This window comes from Argiope bruennichi, chromosome 3 (assembly GCF_947563725.1).
Source record: "Argiope bruennichi chromosome 3, qqArgBrue1.1, whole genome shotgun sequence".
Lineage (NCBI taxonomy): Eukaryota > Metazoa > Arthropoda > Arachnida > Araneae > Araneidae > Argiope > Argiope bruennichi.
Window position 1 is genome coordinate 141232297 of NC_079153.1, and position 27468 is coordinate 141259764.

General features: G+C 33.7%; 1 protein-coding gene across 1 annotated transcript in view; it reads left to right on the forward strand.

The window, feature by feature from the left end:
* LOC129963528 (sal-like protein 4) overlaps nt 1-14051 on the forward strand; it is a 113785-nt gene extending 99734 nt beyond the window's left edge. The window contains exons 2-4 of the mRNA XM_056077964.1: nt 3564-4308; nt 5862-6154; nt 8503-14051. Coding sequence (XP_055933939.1) covers nt 3564-4308; nt 5862-6154; nt 8503-11438 — 3974 coding nt within the window. The 3' untranslated portion in view covers nt 11439-14051. The remainder of the gene's footprint in view (nt 1-3563; nt 4309-5861; nt 6155-8502) is intronic.
* The last annotated feature ends 13417 nt before the right edge of the window (nt 14052-27468 follow it).

Sequence of the window (27468 nt, forward strand, 5' to 3'; positions counted from 1 at the left end):
TTCAACTTTTAGAGAGTAGCAAAATTTTTCTAACGGAAATGAATCTCGCGAATGTTTTTCCATTTAAAAAAAAGTCACAACTAGTGTAAAGTTTTCAGAATAAACTCTTTAAGTTCAGAATCAAAAATAGATTCTTTGAAACAAGATTGCACCCATATGCATAAAATGCATGTCAAACGGAAGAGAAAAAAAAATCTCATTTATGAAAGGTTAAGAAGGTGCATGGGCACTCGTCAAAGGAAAAAAGAAAAAAAAGTCCCCGAAGAGTGTGGCAAGTGGTGTGCATCGAGCAGGAAGCGCGACGCGACTCTTAAAGAGAAGGAAAAAAATGTTTTAACATTATCCACAACAAATCGACATTTTTGCTTTTTGTTCGCAATCAGGAGGGGGAGTAAATTTGTGGCTTTCTCTCATTTGATCGTCCACTTCCTTTGTTGCGTTCCCTTTGTGCATCCGGACAGTAGTTTTTAAATGTGGCCAGCGGATCCATATTACCTGTTGTTCTTGCCCATAAAGACCATCTCTGCTCACTTCCTGCACAAAGGTAAAATGTGCTTTTTTAAACATGCCGGTGAAAATGACTCTCCCCCCTCCCCCTCAGCCACGGCCTGGGTAGTGGGCCTTTTTTTTAGGGTCTCCCTTTTACTTGTTTATTTCCTTTTCGTTCTCTCTGTGGATCCAGAGATATATAATTTGCTCCGTCGCACGTCGAAGCCGTCGACATTCAGTTTCTTTCGTTTCGAGCTCTCGACTAGTCATCAGAATGTTTATCGATTGTATGCGTGTGTGAGAGAAGTCTTACCTTTAAAATATTTTTACTGTTATTATAATGAAGAGATTCCTGATGCTTTTTTTCAACAGCAGGATGGTGCGGAATAATTCTTATAATTAGGGAAATTTCATTTCAGAAAATATAGCTAAAATTGCCCTCTGTGTAAATGAATACTCTGTTCGCCCAAACGAACATTTGCGCTTTTTCTAAGAAACGTTGACAAAATACTTAATATACTAGAGATTTACTTAATCGCGCACATTCCCACAATATAGAGGGCCTTATGCAAAGCTTTATACAAAAAAAAAAAAAAAAAATCGAATATATATTTTTGATTTCTTTTCTTTAATGAATGGGGTCCAAAATGTGCTGTAAAATAAACCAGTTAAGTTCCATGCATTTAATTTGTTGCCCATTCATAAAGAAACGAATAAAAAGAAGCATAAATTTAGGAAATAATTTTCTCGGACTCCGGGAGGTTTGAATTGTGTTTTTTGGGGAGATTATAAGGGTCGTCCTTTGTATCAGAGAAATTAAACATTTTGTAAACGGGTAGAGCAGAAACACTTTTCAAAAAATGACAATAAAAATTCACTAAAAAATTATCAAATGACCTATTAACAATAACTAAAGACAAATTATAAATTGATAATTATAATTCATGAATTTGTTACAACAAACTCTTATTTGATTTTGAATTTTTAAGCATTACATTTTTTTTAATGCATGGTGGTTATAATTTAAGTGCAAGTGTTTGCAAGACTCTAGAAGAAAACCTATTTGGAATACGTTGAAGAAATTTGTATTTGTTATATTTACAGCATTGAGAAATGATTTATACAATAAAAAAATGAGTTCAGTTTTTTTCGATAGGTGTTCCTTTTTATTGATATTGCTTTATACGTTGAAATTATAAATATTTTTCTTTGTTAAAAGATATGAAATGAATTATTACAATAATTGTTCAATATGTGAGCTTTCAAGTCCAATCAAATGCTACAGAAGCAAGACAGTCTGGTCCACAGTAACATCTTATGTTTCCGGTGAGTGTCTAGGAAATGTCTGGTAAGCTTTAACACTAATCTGAGTTAGGTTTGTTCTTATAGACGCGGTCTTTTAAGTATCCCCACAGCCAGAAGTCGTAAGGATTCAAATCAGCTGAACGGGATGAACAAACATTCCGTAAGCATCTGCTTACTATACGATTCTCACTAAAAGACTGAGAAATGTGAGGTGGGGTTCCATCTTGCGTAAATATATTTGAATTTGGGTAGTTTCTTTCTTTCAAAGCAGGGATCACATTATTTTCTAGAATTTTATTGTAACTAGTGTCTGTTATGGTACAGAGAACAAACCCTGTTGTAAGACTTTTTTTTAAAAAAAATGGACTACTAATAAAGTCAGCAGTTATGCCGCACCCAATTTTAACAAACATTGAATGCAAGAGTTAAAATTGGGTGTGGCATGACTGCTGAAACCCTTGCATTCAAAGTTTCAATATTTTAACCACCATGGAAATGCGAGTTGAAGAAGCCCTTATCTTACAACCTTGGGTGTTGATTCTTGCCCTGATAAAGCGCACACAAAAATCTTTTGAATCCATGATTCATCGTCAGAAATTTTGTAAATAATAAAGTTAGCAAAACCAATTCTTTGTTGTGGATCTCTTGTTGCAAATTTGCGAAATTTTAATTCCATTCGGATAGCGTCGGAAAATGACTTTTTGCATGATCGGCCGTGGTCTTGCAACTTCTAGTGCTTACAGGATCCACTAATCCTGGATCAGTTGCTTCCCTAATTACTTCCTAATTCACAGCGTGTTGTCTTCTAGTTCCAGAAATCTGCTGTTCCTTCAAATTTACTAATCATTTTCTTCAAGCCCTTCGCAAACATTGAGCTTTTTCTCAAATCTTTTAGAAGATGATATTTTTTCAAAGGTAGAAATATTTGTGATTAAAATAATAAACTTTAAGTGATTTGAAAATGGGTTCGTTTCGAAATTGAAAAATGTATTCTCCGGTTCCTCTCCCCTATGAGTGTGTGTTTCATATTTTTTTTTAAAAAAAATGTTTTAGTTCATTTTCTTTGCTATTTAAATTTGATTTCACCTTTGATTAACTCAGAAAAAATGTATGGTAATAAGGAGAATACATTTTTAAATTTAAAGCAAGCCTTTTATTAAGCCAGAAGTTCGTAATCCCAAATATCTCCGTCAATTTTACAGATAACTTTATGAAACTTTTTGATGTGATTTTATTATGGTATAATATACATTTTTCTAATTGCACATTTTGACCAAACTTCTTTATTGTTTCGAACTTTCGTATTTCGCCGCTAGGGGTGTTGTAATCTGCTCAATAAATTCATTATAGTCACTTTATCATAGGTACATTTATTACTTTAATGGTTATATGAAATGACGTTTTGAATTTAAAGAGCTTAAGAGAACTTCACCGATCATCGTGTGTGTTTATGTATAAAAAGCTTTTAAAACTCAATAAAATAAGAAAAGCCGCTTCTGATAACAGACACAAATGTTGAATAATCATATTAAGTTTCTAACTTTATTAAGTTCTAATAAGTTTCACATTTTATTTTCACTCAATATTATTTCTTAGAATGAGCATAAATTATGTTCTGAGTATTCAAGAATTCTGAAATTTTTTTCCCAAGGCATAAGTGAAAGAGAAATCTAGCTAAGAAAAACCACTGCAGCTAGATAAAGAAGCAGTCTCGTTAGTGATTAAACCGCTCGAAAGTTCTTATTTTAATTTCTTCATTTTCTCGACAGGATTCGGATCCGGCTCTGGCAGCGAAACAGAAGGAGACGAACATGTTTGTGGAAAATGCCGAGCGGAATTCCCCACTTTGTCAGATTTCCTTCAACATAAAAAGAGCTGCGTTAGTAAAAGGCCTGTACTGGTGGCACCGGTGGACTCTTCGATGGACACTGACGACGACGAAGACAACGACAATGAAAGTTCGGAATGCGATCCGGTTGCTTCTCTCCTGGAAGCTGCCGACATGCCGACTCCTCTACTGCATGAATGGCTGCAAGAAAACAGACCTGGTCTTCAATCTATGATGATGCATCCTCACGGAACCAATACTAATGTCACTCTCTCAGAACTGGAGAACACTTCTGTGGCTGTGGCGCAGTGCGGCTGGAATGGGAACAATCAAATCGTGAATCAGATCGTATCGATGGTTCGACAAGGTCAGTTCCAGCAGATTCAGCTGCTGAAACTGATTGCCCGGATGGTGGCAAAAGATCCTACAATGAATCTGCCCCCAATGATTGGCACAGCAGCCTTGACTCCTCAGCACCAGACAGCTGCCATTCAGGGTGGGGCGTCCGCCGCAGGTCCGGTCGCAGCGGCTTGTTCCACGGCAGCGTACCCGCAGGGTGGAAAAACAGAGGAGAGTCCACAGCCTTCAGAAGATAGTTTGGCTTTACTCCAGAAACACACAGAAAGGTATCTGCAGGAATCTGCACCGAGGAAATCTATCTTCAATGGAATGGATGACGAAAACAGGTAAGACAATTCTAATGACACATCCCACGATTAAAAAAACAGTTTTTAAGTTAAATCCGCAGTATATCTCCATTTACACTGGGCAATCACTGATCGCAAAACACTACATGGCCATCCAATCACCAATACCTCTATACAATCGGCGATGTGCACTTTTAGGGATTGTGAGATAATGAGCAAGAAACCGACATTTTTATTTCCCACTCCGACTCGGTTTGTCCGAGCTTAGACTATAATGCAGTGTAGAGAAGGAACAGTAACAAAGACATCTCTAAATAAAATCTCTATAAAAAAGAAGAAAAAATGAAACTTTTGTATGCCAATCATAAGGAAAACCTTTTGCATATGGAATTGATTTTAAATATCTCCCATTTTAAAAACCGCAATTTTGTTAAAACAAATTTTTTAACCCTTTTCTTTTAAAATTATCTGCAGATTTATTTAAATGCATTTTTTCCGTTTCCGGGAATTTCCTATAATCTGCATCCTATTCTTCGGATACATATTAATGAATTACGGATTTAAAAATTTCTGATAAATGTTCCACGCACAGTTGGAAAGTTTATTAAAAGTTGATTTTAAATTCAGAATTTTACATCCACATGTTCTTCTAACTCGGACTCCGGATTTCGAAATATCATTCAACCATTTCAACTATCTATCAATTTATATTTTATTCTATCATTCAACCATTTCGAAATATCAATCATTCTTTCTCAATTTTCTATAACAGTCTTTAATTTTGAATTTAATGTAAGATATTTTTTTTTTTTTTTTGCTCCTATAATGGTCACTGTTTAAGCGCTGTCACCCACGAGCTCATTACACGTGTTGATTTTCACTCAGGTAATGCCTCCTTAGGCAAACGAATGTTATGTTTAATCTTATAAATAAACTTGGACTCCGATTTTTATACTCAACGTTTCAATAGATGATTGGTTATTGGTTAAAATATTGATGTTAGAATTGTTTATCGTCTTGACCCCCAACAAAGTTGAATGCAGCCAGTTTGGCCTGATAAAATAAACTGAAATTGTTTTACATAAAATAATAATATTTTAAATACATGTTATATTCAAAAATGCGGACAGTGAACCCATAATAATATTCGATCTTGAATTCGTCCAAATATACTTAAGATACGGGATTAAGATCAAAGAATATTTTCTTTGATCAAATGCTATTTCAGCAGTATTTACATAAGAATTTAATTTTGAAAATTTCTGAAGATTTTTTGGAGCGAGCGATTCATTTTGATATTTGTCTCCTTTTTTCCCCCCAATATTTTTTGATGTCAGATGTGTCAGAGAACAGATGATGAGATCGGCATGAGATGGGGCGTCTTCTATTTTCGACCACCGGTTCTTTCAGTGTAAACATATCAAGAATCTGAAAGAATGGCTCAATATTTAATAAATCGGGCGAAGACAATATAGGCTCAAGATTATTTAAAATTGACTTTGTTGCTTCAGATTTATTTACTGATTCTTGAACTATGACATTTTCATGATAAACTTTCCTATCCGCAGACTCATTCCAATTTTTGTTTCTAGATCCAAAAGAGCCAAAGAATTGGACCCAGCTTTCAGGCACAAATGCCAGTTCTGTGGGAAACTTCTCGGCAGCGACAGTGCGCTGCAAATTCACCTGAGATCTCACACCGGCGAGAAGCCGTTTCAGTGCGAAGTGTGCGGGAGCGCCTTCACCACTCGGGGGAACCTCAAGGTCCACTCGCAGAGGCACAAAGAAAATGAGGCAAAACAGTCAGACGGACACGCCACCTTCGAGCTGAACGGAAAATCAGAAAACCCTCCTGTTCTGTATCCTAGCACTCGTGACGATAGAGGTAAAAAGCTCTTTTATTTCGAAGTAGCGCTTTTTTTTTTTCAAAGCAAGTATTGTGTTTAACACAATACTACTACATTTTCTAAATCACTGTCTAAGAAATTTACGCAAAATCAATATTTTACGATTGTTAAGTGGAAATGTAACAAAATTTCTTCTATTACCTACGAAAAACATGTACAAGTGCGATGATCATCTTTCCCTTTCTTGAATGCAAAACATACAAAGAAAAGGTTTTATGACCGACAGAAAGTTCAAATTAGATTTTCGAGATTTTGATGAATTTCCACCATGCATTATGTCTGTCTGTGAGCAAGATAATTCAAATTCGTTTTCACTTAAAAACTAATAAAATTTAGCGCATGGTCTGCCTCAAACTTGCATATTTTTATCAAATTAGCGAAATCCATTTACAGAAAGTCAGCCTGACCATCCGAGTGCGGTTAGCACACGAGAATAAGCAAGATATAGAAAATTTAGGTAATTTTTTTTATAATTTAATAAATAAAATAATAAAATAAATAATAATAAAATTTAGCTAATTATAATTATTTTAAAAATATTCAAAATTGTAGCTTTGTATCAGGTTTTGGACCACATCTTCAGAGGAGTTGACCGTCTGTTAGTCTGTTCTTTTGCATGCATATGAACTCCATAATTCAAAAGTATAACTACTTAGGCATATGGTATTGGGTACACATTTTTAACAGAAAAGATTTGTTTCAAATTTTAAGCTAAATCTTTCAAAGGGTTGATTGTCTGACGTTCTATACTTCCGTATGCATGTAAACGCAATGACTCAAAAACGAAACGACCTGAACAAGTGAAAAATCTGTTATGTGATCTTGTAACTAAAATTGTAGTTCTGTATCGAATTTCGATTTAATTGGCCCCCCAAAAAACTAGTTATATATATATTCACTATATTATTAATCATACAATTATCATGTGTGACCTATTGAAAATACTAATCTGACATCTCGTGGCACACAAAGTTCACAGTTTTTTGAAAATCGGGGAGGATAAAACCTTTACTAGGAAGTATGCAAGAAAGATTGAGAGAGACTACTCCTGCTGGCGATTAAGTAAATATACATATCAGAAAACATGTATGAAAATTATAAAACTAATTTCTTTTTAAATAATATAATAGCGATAAAATGAATTAGTATCACATTACATTGTATACATAAATGCTTCATGCATGAAACTTGCCTTATCTAGTTCGTGGAAGGCGGTGATATAAATAATTAACATGATACAAATAAAATATTGATCTCCATTATACAAAAGAAAATTTCTGCTTCTTAATTTGTTTTCAAAAATATAGTATATTTACTAAATCAGTTCATTTATTTTTCATTTATTTGTTTCCTCCAGATTTTGCTTTTCTGCCGGCCATCGATTGTGAATATATTTTAAAGCGGGTATTTAAAATATATACTTGCGAAGAAGGAAATAAAGACAAAGTTTCAGTAGAAAAAAAATTTCTTAATTTTACTGGTCTGAATATACAGACTTTTATTTAATAATTCTATTTTATATTCTATTCCAGAACTCTTCGAATGTATTTATTTTCCTAGGAAATTTTTTTCAGTTCTATTTTTATAAAAAAAAAAAAAATGTTGGTGATAAAGCAAGAAAACGAAAAATTAATTAGAAATAAAATAAATTGAATCAATAAATTAAGAAATCATTTAATAAATTTTAATGAAACATTATAAGTAAACAATATTTTCTTTACTTCTTTGACACGTCATAAGTATGGAATACGGTTTCATGCATTCATTTGATTTATATTTCTAAAGATGAATTTTGTAAACGTTTTTTCAATCACTTCTTCATGTGCTTGAAATTTTGTAAAACATTTGTGAAATCCGAATGAGAATAAATCCAAGTCAAAAATAATCTTTGAAATTACACGAGGCTGTGAGATGAAAATCGTAATTAGATACTGATGACCATCCATATTACACTAACGTGAGGCCGTTCAATTCCTAATGACAAATTGAGCATGCAGAAGGCCGATATATGCGGCTTGCCTTTGACAAAATTATTTCAAACCACTTTTAAAAAATCCATTTTTACCATTAATTCCCAAAAAGTATCGTTCGAAACACCTCAAAGTTTTAGTTGCACATATTTTTATTATTTCATTCTTTAATTTCATTCTTAATTAGGAATCTGTAACACCTTGGATTCAGAATAATGATTTTTAAACAATGACTTATCTAAGCTTTTATTTTAAAATGCTAAAGAAAACAATTAAAGTAGACTTAATAAATTGTGAGCATATGCACGTTTCATGCCACAGAATATCTTATTGTTTTATTTTAATTTATTTTCCAGAGCTCTCAAAGGGTGAACAAGCTCTTGACTTTTCAAGGACCCTTAATGGTCAGAAGTCGCCTCAAGGCGAAATCCACAGTCGCAGCATTTCTCCCAACGACACATCAAATTTCAGTGATAATTCTCTAGAAGGTTCATCGGACGAAAATTTGCAAGAGGATAACTATTCTAATTTGAAAATAGACGTTGAACGGTACGATGATGAAGACAGAGACAATTCCAACGGCATAGATGACGAGGAGTCAGAAATGACAGCATCCCACCAACCATCCTTCGCTGCTTCTCCAAATTTCACACCCTATTTTCTACCATATGAGCAGTATCCTTCAACTTCGCAAATAGTTCCAGGCAACGGTGCAATCGCCAGCAGTGCGAACAACAATCCAGGGGCAAACAATGAGAATCCGGACAATATTCTTCAAGATCCAAATTATTACCAAGATCTCTTGCCAAGAATTGGATCGAATGACAATTCATGGGAGAGTCTAATAGAGGTAACGAAGACTTCTGAGACTTCTAAATTGCAACAATTAGTTGATAATATAGAAAATAAGCTCATAGAACCTAATCAGTGCATCATCTGCCACCGAGTGCTCAGTTGTAAAAGTGCACTGCAAATGCATTACCGTACTCATACGGGAGAAAGACCTTATAGATGTAAGCTGTGCAGTAGAGCATTCACAACAAAAGGAAATTTGAAAACTCATATGGGTGTCCATCGCACGAAGCCACCTACTCGCTTACTGCATCAGTGTCCTGTATGCCATAGACAGTTTCCAAATTCACTCGTCTTGCAGCAACATGTGCGAACTCACACAACCGATCACGTTCTACAGTTGCCTCCTATTTATAACCCTTGTGACGACAGACCTCCTCCGACCCTGCTACCGCCGTCTTATCCAAAGCAGTTTCTCGCACAGTCGCTAGTTAATGTAGAGCCCTTAGCTCTGACGAGTACAAAAGTGGAAGAAGATAAGAAAAAATCATCCTTACCAACGGGCGAGTCAGTAATTAAACCCACCGGCGTAGAGCCTAGTCTTTCACAAGTTGCCAATGGTTCTCCAGTGGCTAGTCCAAAAAGTGTTTGCTCCCCACCCTCAAACACTGAAGAAAATTCTGCGGGTAAAGAGTCAAAATCTACTACCGTTCTGGATTATTCTCAGTCCGCATCTAGTTCTCCTATTAAAAGCGATTTAAACATTCATGAAAGCAATCTTAAAATCGACGAGGCCAGTCTTACTTTGGAGAAGGACAGAGTGGGAGAAAATAGCTTAGAAATGGAAGAGAAATCGGACCTAAAGTCTGCACCAAATCTCAACATCAATTGTTCAAGCCCTATTCAGTCTCCTAAACAAGAAGTCAAAAGTTTTTCTAGTCAGACCAATTCTTTGATGGTCACTCTTGCAAGCGACCGGCCTTTACCGATGACTTTACCCAGCGATCAACCCATTTCATTCAGTGTGCATGGTTCGGACCGCCATTACCCACCTATAAGTTTGCCAAGCTCAGGCACTACTTATACAGAATCCTTAACGGCGCTAGAGAATCATGTGAAAGGAATAAATAGCAGTGTCACTCATCCTTTACCGTTCACGCCTCATTTTGGACTGAGTCTCAACATGGCAAATTACTTCCGGGACTACAATTATCCACAAAAACCGTCATCTTCTCCTACAACTAATAAAAATGGATCAGATGCCGATGATAGATCTACTCCAGGGGGTATCGTTCCAAATGGCAAAGGGGAATCTCCAAGATCTAACTCGATTCCTAATCAACTAACACAAAAAATTGACGTGTCCAATGGTGCGGGGGCATTGGATCTCACGCCTCGGAGTTCTCCGGCATTCCAACGGCCAAATGCGACTGATATGAAACTTATACAACCATACAGTGGACTTCCTTTTGCTCCTCCGCATCATCGGCTAAGTACCACGTGTAGGGTTTGTTTCAAAACTTTTGCGTGCAATAGTGCTCTTGAGATCCACTACCGCAGCCATACCAAAGAACGTCCGTTCAGGTGTGAAGTATGTGACAGGGGTTTTTCGACGAAGGGTAATATGAGGCAGCACATGTTGACTCACAAAATCCGTGATTTTCCCCCACAAGCATTTTCCACCAACAGCAATAGTTGCTCATCTCCGAGCGCAACTCAAAAGGTGGATTCTTCCAGTGGGGATAAAACACCAAAGAAGTCACCAGCAGAGGTACCGAAACGACCTATAGAAGACACGGCGCTGCCTCCACCTCCTAAAAGAGCTCCTGGCCAACCGAAGCACATGTGTCAAGTGTGTCATAAGCCGTTCTCGAGTGGCAGTGCTCTACAAATTCACATGCGTACTCATACAGGCGATAAACCTTTCCAATGCACTATTTGCCACAGGGCATTTACGACCAAAGGAAATCTGAAAGTGCATATGGGTACCCACATGTGGAATAACAGCACTTCTCGTCGTGGTCGCCGCATGTCATTGGAGATCAATCAGTTTCCACCTCAGCCTGGGGTAAAACCTGGAGAATTTGGACCTCCTGCTTATTTTCCGTACTTATCGCCATTCATGAATGGATTACCGCCTCCTCCAAAAATGAACGAAATATCTGTCATTCAGACTGCAGGAATGGGTAACGGAACCATATGCAGCGCATCTTCGATCACCACCAGTGCGATCTCCACAACTTCTCAACAGCCGCTTGCCCTACTGTCGTCGTCTAGCAAGCAGGGAGACCGAGAGGAGGGACACCAAAATCAAAATTCTCATTCTCAGGGAAAAGACATTCATCTGCCGGCTTCCAGTCAAGAAGTAGCAGCTTCTTGGCCATGGAAGATTTCTTGTAATGTTTGCAGCAAAATATGTTCTTCCTCAACTGAGTTGGAGCTGCATCTCAGAAACAATCACTCCAAAAAAGAAACGTCGGAGACTGATAGGACCGACTGATTGTTTCAAAGAAACAATATATTTGTTGTCAATTAAGTTCCTATACACGCTAGTCTTCAATGCATGTAAAAGTTAAAAAGCGAACTATGCATACAGAATTCTTTCTGATAACTAACGATGACTGATAAATCGGAAAAGTGTCATTTTCTAAGTCGAAATGTTTGATCACTACATCTTGAGAAAATCAACAAGTCATTCGTTTGTCTTAGCTGGAATTTAATGAAAAAAATTAAGTTATCTATTGTAGCTAACCCTTCCCTCTCCATTTTCTGTGTTGAAATCAGCATCATCAGAAAATTTGCAGGCTGAAATCAAATTCTAAAATAAAATGGGTCCGTGCCCACATGTAAAAAGGACGCAATATCATATGTACCGACACCAATTATAGACATGCAAACTGTTTCGAACAGTTGCTGTTTCCACAAGCTTGATCCTTGAGTAACCAAAAATGTCGAGAGACATACGATTCATTTATTTGTACTTTGATTGTTGTTAGTGATCACTGAATATTTTAGCGAATCGTTTCTTCTTTTGCTTTACATTTTTCAATGAAGACAAGAACTGCACCCGCTATCATTTCTCTATGGAAGTGCTAATAGTGCTAATTCATATAGAGCATTTGTGTCAGGACACACGTTTTCTCAATTGATTTTCATTTATTCTGTGATAATTAATATTATTCGTGTCTTGTATTTGTATGTAGTTTTGAACAATGTGGGTGCTGAAATGAAAGCAGGAGAGTTTTTTTTTTTTTTTTCGTTCACTTACCTCATGCGGGCATATTGTAAATATTATCTGGACAATGTTAGGAATGGAAACGGCAGAAAGACGTCATTTTTATGTTTATAAATAAATTATATTGTCATCCGTTAAATGCTATTAAAATTTTATATAATTTTCCTTTTGTGTTATGATGACTATATTGCAGATCCCCTTCCAAAATGTTAAAGTCATCGATAAAATGGTGTATCATTTCCCATCCTTTTTTCTCTATTTCTTTTTAGACAGTGAAAATTTCTTAATGAGGGTTGCATCTAAACATGTTTCATATTTTAACCCAATTCAATTTTTAAAAACGGATGTTTAGACTTTGAATAGAAACCGCGATTCTTGGGTGATTTCAATTCTGTTGTCCTTTTATAAAGAAAAAAAAGTATTTATTTCTGTCTATTGTCTGATTTTTATTACCAATATTTTTATGTGTATGTCAGTATGTACTCTCTTTTACCTTTTTTGTAGTATGCATTTTAAAACAAGTCACTTTTGCCTAGTAGAATGTTGACTAAATGTATTTCCATAATGAAAACAAGAATCCCTTCACGCATCAATAGCTGCTACAGGGCTCATTAATATTAAATATCCATCCAAATTGGATGTCATATTTTTGAATTGTAGCATTAACTGTAGACAAAAAAAAACCGGTTTTGAGTTGGAGTAATAAATATTTGATGATTTGTTAAAAATTAAATTTAATAATGTGAACAAATGACTGAGTTAAACTCTTGAAATGACATTTGTGAAATCTTTTCCTAGGTAATAAAAATATGTTTTAATATAATTTGGAATATCCCACTATATTCCAATTGTCGTGCAATATCCTATTACATTGCACAATATCTGTGTGTTACCTGAGATGTCTTAATACTTTCTCAAATCATTTTATTGGAGTAAATTTCAAATTCTTCTGCGCGTGCCAGTTTTAAAAGCTTTTGCAAATTCCTCGCTTTCTGTATATCAGTCTTTATTTTTCGATTTTGTGAAATAAAATTTATACCTAAAATATTTTTTCAAGAGGACAAAGAAAAAAATCCAGTTTGAAAGAGAATAAGACGATACCTTTTTTTTCCAGAGAAAAAATAGCTGTCATATTCTCTTTGAAGATTTAAAGAATTTTTTTAAAATCTAAAAAAATGAAAACTTTCAAAAGATTTAAGTTTCTAAATCTCTATGCAAATGTATCAAATAGAATCTGACCTTGAATATATTAATACTGAAAGTTTTTTAGCCTTTTATATTTACTTTTAAAAATGGTTCTTCTTTTTATTTCATCCAATGATCTTATTTGAACATTACTAAAAGAACATTTTAAATTTTTATTCCATTTTTTTTTAAATATGGATTTGAAACAACAACAAAAAATATTGAAAAAGGAAATGATTCATTAAAGCATAGAGCATTTATCAGCTTGAATATTTTATACATTGATTTTTCCTCTTCATTATTTCAAAAAACAAATTATAGCAACTGCAAATTTTTATAAAAAGATGGACGCACACTATCTTAGCGAAATAAAATGAAAATTACCATATTTTAAGACCAGAACGACATTCAATCTCTCTGAATGAATTTATTAAGTCCCCATGTATTGATTTTGAAGAGACAACTCATTTGCATAGAAACTTGATGTACCGTAGCCTTAACTCTGTGTCTGAGTAGTCGTGGCGCAGAGCAACTTTGGTGTTAAAAAAAAGGATGCTGTTCATATCCTTGTTGTTGACTTTGTGCTGCCTCGTGTCTGAGCTGGAGTCATATCACACCTGTACAGAGGGCCCCGAGACGAGGCAAGACTGTATATGATCGAAAATTCCAAATTTAATAAAATCTTTTGTCGAACTCGGGTTGTTTTGATTTCTTTTTTCTACTTGTTTACGTTTGTTTCATTTCTTTAAAACCTGTTTTCAGTGCCATTTTTTGGTTATGCTCCGCAAAATGGTAAAGCGATGAGGGAATGTAAATTAACATTGGTGAAATGAAGTCTAGGATTGCGTTTTAAATTACGTGCCCTGGAAAGATCAAACTGTGTGTAAGTGACCAAACTATAAGCTCTAAATATGGGAGTAAAATCCGATGGTATTAAAAATTCGAAAAAGTAAACATGAAGGTAGACGGCCCATCAGAGATAATAAATTTTAAGACCGTACCAGCGAGCAAGTAGAAGCCAATGGAAATAAAAGAACCATCAAACATCTTTGCACATCCGATGCATCCGTCCGTGCTGTAAATATTGTAAGATTCGGAACTGCTTAAAAAAAAGATTCATTTGCAAACGAATGAAGATAGACAGATACCGTTTGCTCAGAAAGAATGAAAATGAAATTTAACATGAATCTATAATTTATTGGTCATATCGTTTGCAATTTTTAGCACAAAATAACTCTTCAATTATCGAATCGGCTTCTTCAATAGCATAAGAAAAACATTGTCTAAAGTAGGTTCATCGTATAGCCCTCCGTTCAAGATTCAAATTGTCATACAGGAAGCCTCACTTATAGAAGCATTAAACAACCTTTCGAAACCTATATCAGAGAAGTATTGCTGCAATTGCAAAACATGGGAATTTTATCTGACGAGCCAACTCCTATACAGAACATATGCAATGCATCGCACCCTCTAATCTAATGTAATACCAGAAAACAGCCGATAAATATATATATTTCATTTCCATACTTTCTGTGCAAATGACATCATTTTATCTTTACCCGTTTGTGAATTAAACATTAAATTTTTTCCAAAATTATGAAAATGCCTGGCCTTACAATGGATAATTTATAGTTTATATTTTAAAGATACACGGAACTTTAAAAATTATAGATGGAAGCATCAAAGTTCATTAAACCATATAAAGCTTTTACACGATGTAATAGAGTTGGCTGCAAAGAATAACTTGTATCATCGCAAAATTTATATCTGCTTTTTATCGAATAGCAATTACAAGCAGATCTGGAATTCCTTCAGAAAGATTTCATAAAAATAGTTGTTTAAAGTTATTTGCATTTTAATAAATAAAAAGTAGAATTTTTATGTTAATTTATTATTCACTTTTTTGGTCGGATTTATAATTCCTCTTATAAATATAACACATGTTGATTTTTTTATTCAAATTCATTACATGATGGGAACATCCTGCGTAGGGAAACAAACTTTGATTAAATAATAAGTTCCGAAATTATTCATACAATGCCCATAAAAGAACTCATATGTGCAAAAAGAGAGTGAAAAATAGACTCCGTATATAAGAAATACACATATATAAGAAAAAATAGCTCTCTCGAAGGTTATTTGAGCGAATTAACTTAAATCTGAGTGTTTCTTTTAAAAAAGATATTTTAGAATAAATTGTAAAACAAAAGCAGGGTGGCATTGAAACCAATTGGTGCAGTTTATTTAAATGACTGTTGGTGCTTGAAGCTTAGAGGATGATGAATATAAAGAAAGAAGGGTGAAATTTCAATTATTTTTAAAGACACTTAGTCCAAATTGAAACAAGATTATTTCGGAAGATGGGAAAAATGCATTCATTTAGACGTTGTTTTTTTTAAAAACTAGTTTCAGGGTTCTAGAGACGGAATCTTGAGGTTAGTCTTCCGCTTATGAACTTTGATATTTCGTGTTCTCAGTTTTCAATTAATTTCTTAATTATATCCAATTTAATTATTTCATATAAGAAACGCCACCTGGTGGTGAATTTGATACAAGTAATTACATAACATTTATAATAGTGAAAACTATATATTATGAATTAAAGAGAAAATGATTGAAATAAGTTTTAAAATATGATATAATCAATGCAATAAAGTGAAATTTGTTATCGAAAATATGAACTTCAAAATAAAATTCTAAAAAATATGGAGCATTATCAGTAATAATAGGAAAAAATAAAGTCATAAGAAAAAAAAAATTATAAAACATTAAGATTTATAAATGTGTTGAAAATTTCAAGAGGCTCTGAATGTTTTTAACAGCCCCTCATTTTTTTTATGCTTTTGTTTCGATTTCGCATTTTTGATTTAAAAATATATGTTCTTCATTTTAGTACATAAAGTAGGCGTTTTCTCCTTTTTCTAGTTTGATTTGGCGTAGTTTGTTCTATACTGTGTGACCAATAAAAACAATCAAATCCAAAGCAGAATACAAATGCAATTATAAAATAGTCCCCATTTTGAAAGTCTAGGCTCAAAAGTGATAATATTATCTTTTAGATATATTTTTTTAATTAGAAATTTCTATTGTTCTTGCACATCAACAAACAAACGCTAGTTTTATTCGGTGCTGCAATGTTTCACTTTTTCCTTTCGAAGTGTGATATTAATCAAGAAACCAAAAAGAATCTTACAATCTAGGCCCAACAGAAATAACGTCTCTTAGAACTAAGTACTGTTTGAAGAAAAATTTACGGCCAGAATTGTCACTGGGAAATTCGAATCTTTAATGCGTTAGATATTTTTGTTATTTATGTAATATTATTATTTCTGTCGCATTCTCTACTTCAACTACATTTTGATTTGAAATGCTTAAACCGACTTCAATGTAAGAAGGAAAACAATTTATTAAAAGTTACTTTTATTAGTATCCTTAAAAGTTGCAATAACTTTAAATTCATTTTTGTCTTTAATTTGCAATTTATTTTTATAAATATTAGGAACTTGAGAATTTTTTTCTTTCAATTTACTGGCATATTTTGCCACTCGTTTAGAATCAACATCCCAGAAAAACTTTTTGAACTAATTAATAATGAAGTTCCGATCCTATTAAAATGACACGTTTCACTGAGAATATGCACGCTGATCAACTTTGAAAACTGGCGTGTCAGAAAATGAATAAAAAATGGGTTGTGGAATTCTAACTTTACAAATATGACACAAGTTAAATAAAATTGCGTAAAAAAAAAAGTATTTCATCAGTCCGTGTGTATTATTTCAACCTCTTTCTGTGTAAAGAAAGGTACTGTGGAAAGTAAACATCTCTGTAGGGCTTAAATAAAGAATAAAAAGAATTTTAAAAAAATCCGAAAGGCAAGTGCTTTTATAATTTCAATATATATTGGGGAGAAAAGGGCAATAAATTAAATGAAAAATTTTATTGGATCAATTTATATAAATCTAATCGAAAAACAGCTACAAAGACTTTGTTTAAAAACGTTCTAAAATACCGAATAATTCTTAAGTAAATGCTGTTGATGTTTGAAAATGGATGATTTTTTATGATGAAGTATTTTTTTCCCTCGAACAAAGTATATAAATTCTTATTGTTTAATTTTTAAATTATTATTTCTTAAGCGAAAAAGAAATGTATTATTATCAAATTTAACTAAATCTGTCATCAACAGTGCTTTTAATAATTATTTTTTCATGTGTTTTAATTCATTACGAAGAGAAGCAAATGAGTATTTTTTTTTTCTTTCATTGTTCGTTTCTTTATCAGAACTATCAGAATTAGTTTTAAAAAATGTCAGACTTATTTATTTATTCAAATATTGATTTTGTTTCGCAAATAAAACGACTAGAATTATTGCACGCTGTCTTTGCCTTTAAAATATTTAATTACAAAAAAGAATGTTTGTCGTGGAAAATTCTTTTGTACTTGATTTTTACTTTAGGAAATGACTGTGTTTTTATTTTAACTATAGAAATGCCATTTTACTTACTTTAAAACTTTTCAAGAAATATTTCCATTCTCTGTCAATGGGGAAAGATGGTTTCTTTTTCGCTCTTTAAGCACGAATTCTTTTGTCTAAACTCCAATGTGTACAGTAAGACAGACCCTCTAGTGACGTTTCTTCTGCCTTTAAATTTTATAAGCAACTTTCTACGATATTCTGCGAGTAAAAATGAGGCTGTTTTAAGCGTTATTATTCCATTTAGTACAGCATAAGATTAATCTATTTGACAACTGCCTGTGTTAAAAGAAACCTGCCATGGGATTGTTTAGTATGAGTGAATGGGCTTTTTCTTATAGTGCAGTGACTCATTATGAATACGAATCACATACTTCCCATTCGGTCTTTCTTTTGTAAAAATGCTCTTCGTGGCATACATTTAATCTTTGACACATTTTTAATTTCACTCGCCTAACGACATCATTCGGCTCTACTAAGTGCCAACATAAACAAGGTGACTATGCTCTCAGCCTGCGTGGAAGAATCCAGGATGCGATGTTGCCTGCTTTGTCGCTTCTGGTTTTTTTCCTGATGCGCCCAGCCAAAGAAATATCGACGCACTGCCATTCGATTGATTAACTCTGTTACACAATCCTTTTCTCGAAATTATGTCTCTGCAACCGCAGTCTGATAATAATAAAATGTTGAAATAGTAAATAATGTAAATTCTCTATACATGGGCAATGATTTTACATACACATTTGTAAAGTGTTTTACAACTAATTATAAGCATGAAGTATTATAGCAATTACGTAACGCTTAACATTAACGCAACTTTTTTAAAAAATAGCAATGTTTAGCAGTTAATGAGAAATACAAGTGCTTATCTTAAAATGTTTTATGTGAATGAAATATATGTTTATTTTGAAAGCAAAAATATTCATTTCTCAATCTTGGACGGCACCATAAACGCCATTTCTCAGATCCCGTTTCCTAAAATCGTAGGATGCTGGCATCTTGCCAGTTCTGTAGCTGTATAATTGCATCACTATGTGTTATTTTATACAAATAAAGATACAATCAATCGATTCATTGATACAAATCCATATCATGACATAGTTTATAAGCCTGGTATGTTTCATGATGAATGTTTAGTGACTTAGTCATCAAACATTCAAATTCATTGAGTAAAACACCAAAAAACAGAATGAATCGAAACACTTTTACTAAAGAGTAGATTTTGGAAAACAATTTTTTCAGTTTTACATTTATAATTCAATACTATTAATATCTTGAAATCAATTTTTTTCAGACTCATTACCCTATGGTGCTGTCGACATGGAATCAAAATTTGATTAAATTATTCTATTAAATGATAATTAAGTTTTGAAAACATATAAATTGTGTTTGGAATTGATCGATAACACGCTGGTGTATGAATTTCGGAGTTCAAATCCGTCAGGAAATGAATCCAAAACCGATTACAAAATGCCATCATGACCAACATGAAACAAATCAAATTAAATAAAAGTGCAAAATCAATAATTAAAATGAACAAAGGTTCACATAGTCTGCGCCCTCCCCCCATTCTAAACGTAGCCATAGATTACCGCCTTTTTTTTATTTTATTTTTTGAAAAGACAAATTATAGATGAAATGAGAACTAAGTGCTTTTCGAATCTTTATAGGCACTAAAAAAATTGCGCAGCTTACTCTTGTTATCAAGTCTTCCGCCCTTCTCCCCCTTCAGTCCGTGGCAGGGTCCAGGAAATAATGATAATAAAACCTGATCTCGCTAAGGTGGAGCAACAAAAATTGAAGATTCTTCTCTTGGAGCTTGCCAATTAGTATCCAATATCATAAAAAGAGTGGAAGTCAGTCTATAACATTCGCCGGGGCATCTTCCTCTAATCTTTTTTTTTTTTTCTGCTCGTCTTTTCTTTGGCTTTCATCCCCGCTCGCTTCCAGGCTGGCGAGTAAAAGTTATTGATCAAATCGCAAGCCTGGATTACGGTTTCCCAGCGTAATATCTACCTTAATGACTGGTCATCTTGAAGACCATTGACGTCACGTGACACGAGGGACCGTCTATTAAGCCGTCACTCATGCCTACTTCAAATTAACGGCCCTGCACTGGCCCTTTGATGGCCATCGATCTAGGTGGAAAGAGGGGGGGGGGTAAAAAGTTCTGAACAGAAGAATGGTGGGGAAAAAAATAGTAAATTCACCAAAAGCGGAGATTTTCCGTGAAATTGGAACTATTGGAGGACACCTTTCGGACAGCCAATTCCCCTCTCCCCCCCCCCCTTTTTTTTACCAGTACAATGATAAAGGAATAAAATATGATACTGTCGCCCTCTTAACGATATTTAAGGGTGTTAAACCACTTCGAAACGGTTAATTTTTTCCCCTCTTATTTGTAACCTGAGATCTTAAACATGCCTGGTTATTATCGTGTAATTAAGTTATTTCTTTTCCATGTCATGTTTTCCAAATCTCATTTAATATCACGACTTCAAAACTTCCTTATAGGCATTTTTTTTAAATATATTCTTTGAAAATTTTGGTTTTCCATGAATTAGTAATAAACCTCATTTTTAAACAGACTATATAGAATTGACTCAAAAGATTTTTGTATATTTTGTATTTTATAAAAGCATGTTTAAGCCTTAATATTCTTTTTAGGAGAATTAGAATGGGAAGGGATTTCTCATTTTAAGTAAATCTTTATTTTAAACTTTAAAAATTTTTTTATCAACTGTGAAGAAGATAATAGATTTATTTATTAGATCAACTCGCACGAAAAATGATTTTATTGAAATGCTATTTTCATCCTTATAATGGTGTCTAAAAATGAATTTCATAATTATTTCATCTGCAATATCCCGATCAACGTAGAGATAATTTGACTAACATTTCAAAAATTATGTATTTTTGTGACTTTACATTTGTTACGAAACAAATGGAGGCACACATATGCAGATGCTCAAACTCGGATTGTTGGAATAAAAAGGACGATCGCACAAATCAAGTCACACATTGTTAGAATTGCCACTTTACGAAAAATATTATCATTTGATATAAATTTGAAGAGAGAAGGGTGTAATGGACAAGTATGTATTAAAGAGATCCGTTGTGCTCATTGCAAGGCTCTAAGCGAAAAAACTTTGCTAAAGCAATTGACACTAACCAGGAAACTGGAAACAAAGATTTCGAGGCGCTTTTAAGAGATAATAAAATCATGAGAAAAAGGATAGATTAGGATACTAATTCTGTATACATTTATTAATTAAAAATCTATTTAACATTAATTATGGAATTATAAACTTGAATTATGAAATAACTATTTCTGTGAGAACAAAACATAATAAGTACAAATACTAATATTATATGTTTTTCTGAGTAAATTTGTGCGTTTGTATAAGAATATATCATCACGAAAAGCCGTTTTAAATGAATTATAATCAAGATTTCCGAAAATATTATCAGTTTTATTCGTCTGGTGAATAATGTTAATTTCATTTTTCTTAGTATATATATTGTGCTAAATCAGTAAATTCAAAACCCATGTTAGAAGAAATTGTATAATAACATATACGTACATGTATTATATTCCCATAAATAATTTATTATCCAGTGGGAATACAATATTGATAACCTTTAAGATTTTTGCATGGGACCTGCTCTTTCGATATGAGATGTTAAATCAGTTATACTCGGATGAGAGAATTTGGTTCAAGCCTACGCTGATAATATTGTAGTTGCAGTCGAGATAAAAGGCTGCGCATCATATCATTTTCCAAATACGTAAGGCCACGGGTCGTCGGAACGCGGCTGTGCGTGGATACCCATTAGACGGGGGGCGCACTGTGGTGCCCAGTGTATCAATCGGTCGGTAGCTATCCACCTAGTGGTTAGTCTGCTAGGGATCAAGTAAAGGGGTCACTTCTTGGGCTTGGTGTTAGGTCACTAGCCTAGAGGATGGTTCCTAGTGTATAGGTTCCGGTTAGGATAAGGTAAGCGCCGAAGCTGGGGATGGCCAGAGCCGGTGGCCAGATAGGAAAAAAAAAATTAATACGATTTTTTTAAAAGAAAAATCCTATTCTGAAGCCCGTAAATTTGTTAAATACCGAACTTCTGCATTTGGTACTAGCTACTCTTCAATGATTTAAAAAAAAAAAACTATCTACAACTGATCTTATTCAAAACAATGGAGACAACATTGTAAAGTCTCGATCCAATAAAAGGTAGCGTTATGATCAAATTCTTTATTTACAGCTTTATTTACATAAATTTACAGTTCATCATCTAGGTTAAATGATTAATATTCGACACAACAAGGATAGTTCCTCAAATACTTCGGAGAAACCTCTTAAGAAAACAGCTAGCCGACTCGTAGCGTTCTCGCAAACAGGCGTAGCTCCAGGGATCCACCGAATCTTTTCGGGTGGAATTCTAGTCGGACACTCCGCTTTCTGCCTCAGTGTCCACGATCTTCTCTTCCAATCTCCTCGCACTTTTATCCTGTCCCTACCCTCATTCACATCGGACCATTTTCCCGGTTATCCAATAATCGTTCAGCAACAACTTCACTGGTCTACCGTCGACCGTGGGAATGCGTTGGGGAGCCACCCTCCACAATATAAAGAATGCAGGTTTACATCTGTTTCAAATACAATGCAGGTGGGGTCTCTTATCTGGACTCGCACTAATTGCCCAGATGTCCTTACTTTAAAGGGGTTGACCACCTGGCACTTCTGGAAGCACTTACACTGCGGTAGGGCGTCGCCATTGCTGATATTTCTGTCTGGATGCTAATTATGGAGCGTGGGAAAAGAAACGTCACCATGGTCAAACAGGGAAGAAGCTGAATCATTACAACATGCTTTTTGATAATACTCTTTAATCCACTATTGTAACGTTAATGTCAGTAGCTCTCAATAGTAATATTGTTCCTCAGCCAACTGTTTCCATCAGTCAGAAAACTTCTGTCTCTGCTGAAACTATGGATCCGTCAACTGATGATGAACGTGAAATATCTGAGCCTAATATTCCATCTAGTGAAATGCCTCAGGATCTGCATGAATTTAAAACTCTTACTTATAAGAAAAAATATAAAAAAACTCACAAGCAAAATTCTGCAGAAATGTTGAACTCTAAATTCAGGATGCCTTTACCTCAACAATATCCCTTTCTACGCCAGTCTCTAATTTTATCTCTACCCAGATCATTAATTTTTCTAAACCAGCTGATGATCAGCGAAATCAGCTCTGAGCTTGAAACTAGGACCACAGATAATAAGCCACTGGCAGTGAAATAGAATGAAACATTTGATGAAAACCATGAAACAATTGATGAAACACCTCTTGTTTTTGAAACCCTCTACCAATTCCACCACAGCTGACAAAACTATTTTTAAACAGTGAATCTAAAAATGTTCATTTCAATGGGTTGACCTTAAAATTTGTACAAAAGCTTAAAATTTTTACAAATTTTAAACACCCCTATTCATAACACGCATTTGAAAAAATATCGAATTAAAAGATTACAATAATTTTTTGCTTTTTACGTCATTTTGAAATTTATTGTGCCTGTTTCAATGTTATGACAGTTAAACTTTCACTTATCAAATTTCATGGATATATCATGAGATTTTATAATTTTAAATTATATGACGGAATTGTATGTGACATATTTTTATTAGTACCATCTGTTTGGTGCACTATAGTCATATTTGATTCTTTCGCCATCAAATCTCAAATATCAATCGGTGTGCTTGCCTTCGATTCTAAATGTCTCCCAATATTAGATTATGGGCTTATTACGCAGAGTAAAAGCCTGTAAAGTGATAATGATCTGATATTTCCATTGTGAAAATTTATTCTGTATGAAAATGAATACTTTTAAAAATGTGAACTTTTGTTTTCCTGAGTTGAATGCTACTAACTATACCACATGCAAAATTGACATGAAAATGTTGATTCTGAATCAAGGAAGTTGGGATTTTAGACGAGTTGGTATGAAGTCACTTCCAGAGGATGCAAAAGAACGAGCGAATGAATTCAACAAAATACAAGTATATGCCTCAATTTGTAAGAACGCCGAGCATCAGATTCAGCCATTGATAGCAAGAACAACTGACGGAAAAACAGCTTGGAAAATTCTAAAAGCAAACTTCGAAACTATTCCCAAAACAAAACCGACTGGACTGCTTAATGAATTTTTTAAAATTATACTGTAATGCTGAGGAAGTGATTATTGGTTTATTTTGTAAATGATTGCTAGAAAAATGTCAGCTAATCAAGGTATCTGGATTCGAATTCCTTCATCCAGAATCCTTTCAATTAATTCAAAAGCTACCTTGAGGTTTTGATAATCTTGTGCAAATTTTATACAGTCTTTACAAAAGCGAATTTTCACTGAAGAATATAGGACTTTAATTAGTTAATTAATTTGTTAGAATTCAGCAAAAACCTAAAGACAAACTTCATAGGAATGTAACGAATGTATATGAAATCAGGATTTGTTGACAATCCGAAGACGATAAGTTTCACGAGACTTGAAGTGGAATCGTGAAAGAGCCCGCCAACACTTACAAAAATGACATCAATCCTTATGCTTCCCAATTGTTCCCAGCCTGATCCTGTTTGAAGAAATTGAACAGAACCTTTAGCCAAGAAATACAGACTCATTGATGGCAAAGATCAAGAGAAGCCGAGACCATGAAATTCAAGAAAGCTTTCTATAGCGAACTTTCACCAAAATTCTGAAAAAAACAACGTCTCAGCACAAATTCAAAATTGGGAGAATGACTTACTGATGTTACGATTCATGTCATAAATTGGCGATTATTCATAATCACAGGAAATTGTACATAATTACCGGATTCGTCACATTTGCCCGTAACGCTGATACCGCATTTACATCACATTTCTGCAACAATCGAGATTGGTTCTCAATTTTTAATCATGTAATCCGGAAAGTCGTTGGTAGGAAACAAGAGCTACACATCTCAGGTAAATGGCACTCGCAACACTGTTCTTAATGAGAAAGATGTGAATAGAATGAATATAAAGTTATAAATTGAATTGATTAATGTATATTCTGCTCCGAATATGCACCATCATTTAATTGAAGGAACAAATATTGCTGGTTTTAAAGTCATTTGGAAAAATAATAAAATGATTATTTATGATGAATTTAATGATGATCCTTTTACTGTAAAGAGAAAAAGTAAACGGCAAATTCTTATATAAAGTTTCTGTTTAAATAATGAAGGAAATAATCATTCAAAAAGCAAATACCTTGAGGCAGAAATGGTTCACAGACAATTTAGTCATATGAATGCAATGCATTGTTCTACATGTCTTGTCATAATATAGTTAAAGGTATAGAAAAAATTGGAGCATGAAATAATTGCAATTTTTGTAAAACTAATAGATTAACTGGAACTTCTATGAAAGCTAATGATGCTACAACTATTAAAGCACTGTTTGAACGTGTTTGCACGGATGTATAGGGTCCTACTCCCATAAAATCATTGACTAGAAATCTCTATATTTTGTTATTGATGACTTTTCACATAAAGTTCATATTTATATAAATAAATTTGACGGAGTATTTCAAAATCTTATAACTTTAAATGAAAAGTTCATGTTTATGTATATATTATACGTATCTTTATTTCGAGTATCTCGGAAACGACTCTAACGATTTTGATTCAATTTTATATTTAGATTAGATTTTGCTTTATAAGTTTATCTGTATTGGTTCTTCCCTGAAAAAACGAGATTTTACACAAAATAAAGCATTTTTTACGACTAACTGTTAGAACCGTTTTCAATCTGCTCTCATACTGACAATGTCACATTAGCGCCATCTCGGACCCGATTTCAACATGATAAAACTGAGTGTAAGCTTAAAAATATAAGTAATGATGGATAAACTATAATATAGCAGATGTTTTCGAATAACATGGTAAACTATATATACTCATGATTTTTCATATTTAAATGACCAGTTCATACGTAGGTAAGATTAAAAAATATTCATATGGAATCAGTATGTGATTCGTATCGAAATATTTTCCCCGAAAAAAAACATTTTTTTTTAACTGCCGAGCTAAGCTCGGTTTTTCAGATACTGCATCTATAATCACTTCAAAAACACTTGGAATGCATGGAACACTTAGTATGCATAGTAATATAAATTAATTTATAAAAATATTGATCTCATTAAAGCAAAAGAATTGCTTAGTATTTGGTATACAGAATGTAACTAAAATTTTCTTACTATTTCAGAATTATAAATTTATCTAGCCATTTAAATCTAATTAAAATGCAAACGGTTTTCCAAAAAGTACTGGGGCATTTTTGAAATAAGAAATTTAAAAACTTCATACCGCATCAATAAAATTTAATTGACACCCACTCTTTTGAGACCATTATTTTAGACAGGAAATATCAGCAAAAAAGGTTTGCGCATAAAATAATGGGGTGAAACAAAGATTTTTTGTCTGATATGCGAAATTTGTTATAAATCATTGAAAAATCGGTTTGTTGTACAGAGTAAATTTCGGAGCTCAGTAAGTCTGCAGTTTTTATTATCCTTCACAGGTTCAAGAAAACAAATTGTGTAACAAACAAAAATCGGGACGTTTGTAAACATAAAGAGAGCTGAATTATAAGACTTTACCTTCATCTAAGAACTATTGCAATAATATTGACTCTGAAACATTGAAGAATATTGTTATAAATCCAGAAACTGTCAGAAATATTTTAAGAAAACATGAGTATTATGGAAAAGTAGCTTGGAAAAAACTGTTCATCAGCAAATCAAATCGAAAAGCCAGACTGGTATTTGCCAAAATATACATGCATGGGAAAATGTCATTTTCGTGGATGAGAGCAAATATAAAATTTTCGGATCGGATGCCAAAAAAAAAAAAAAAAAAAAAAATGTGTCATACATCAAATTTAGCATTGCATATAAAAAAATTTGAGGCCTACTGTAAAATATGAAGATGACAGCTAATTAGTAAAGGTGCATGACAAGTTCTAGTGTGGGAAACTTTAAAGATTTTATAGATTTATATATGGTTTGATGGAGATAGATTTAGACTTTATAGATGGTACAATGGATAAATATGCCTTTACATTCTTGGCAGATATAGTCTGGGCACACAAGGCATGCTTTTCACGGAATGTCATGTACAATAGGCAAAGCAGCCATTACTGGGTGCTGGAAAATCCTAGATGTTTTACTGACATTCGACAAATGCGGTTGGCTATTAACGTTTGGTGTGCAATTTACAATAACAAGGCCCATTACGATGGCACATTAACTGTTGCATGATATTTACAAGTGCTACAGAATGTAATATACGATTTTGGGGAGTAAATACCGCAAGCTTTTTAGAAATCTTTGGTTTCAACATGACAATCCGTCTACTCCCGAGACATCTCCAGTAAAGTAATATCTCGTCAAAGAATTCGAGAAACAAATAATTGGGTATGTTGGTTTCGAAGATTGGTTTAAAGCATGAAAAGAGAAAGCATTAAACCGACAAAAATTCGAGTTCAAGTTTTTGGAGAATCTCAAGCTTTCAGGCCTCTCTGAGTCCGAAAATCACATTTTTGGAATCATGTGTGTCTA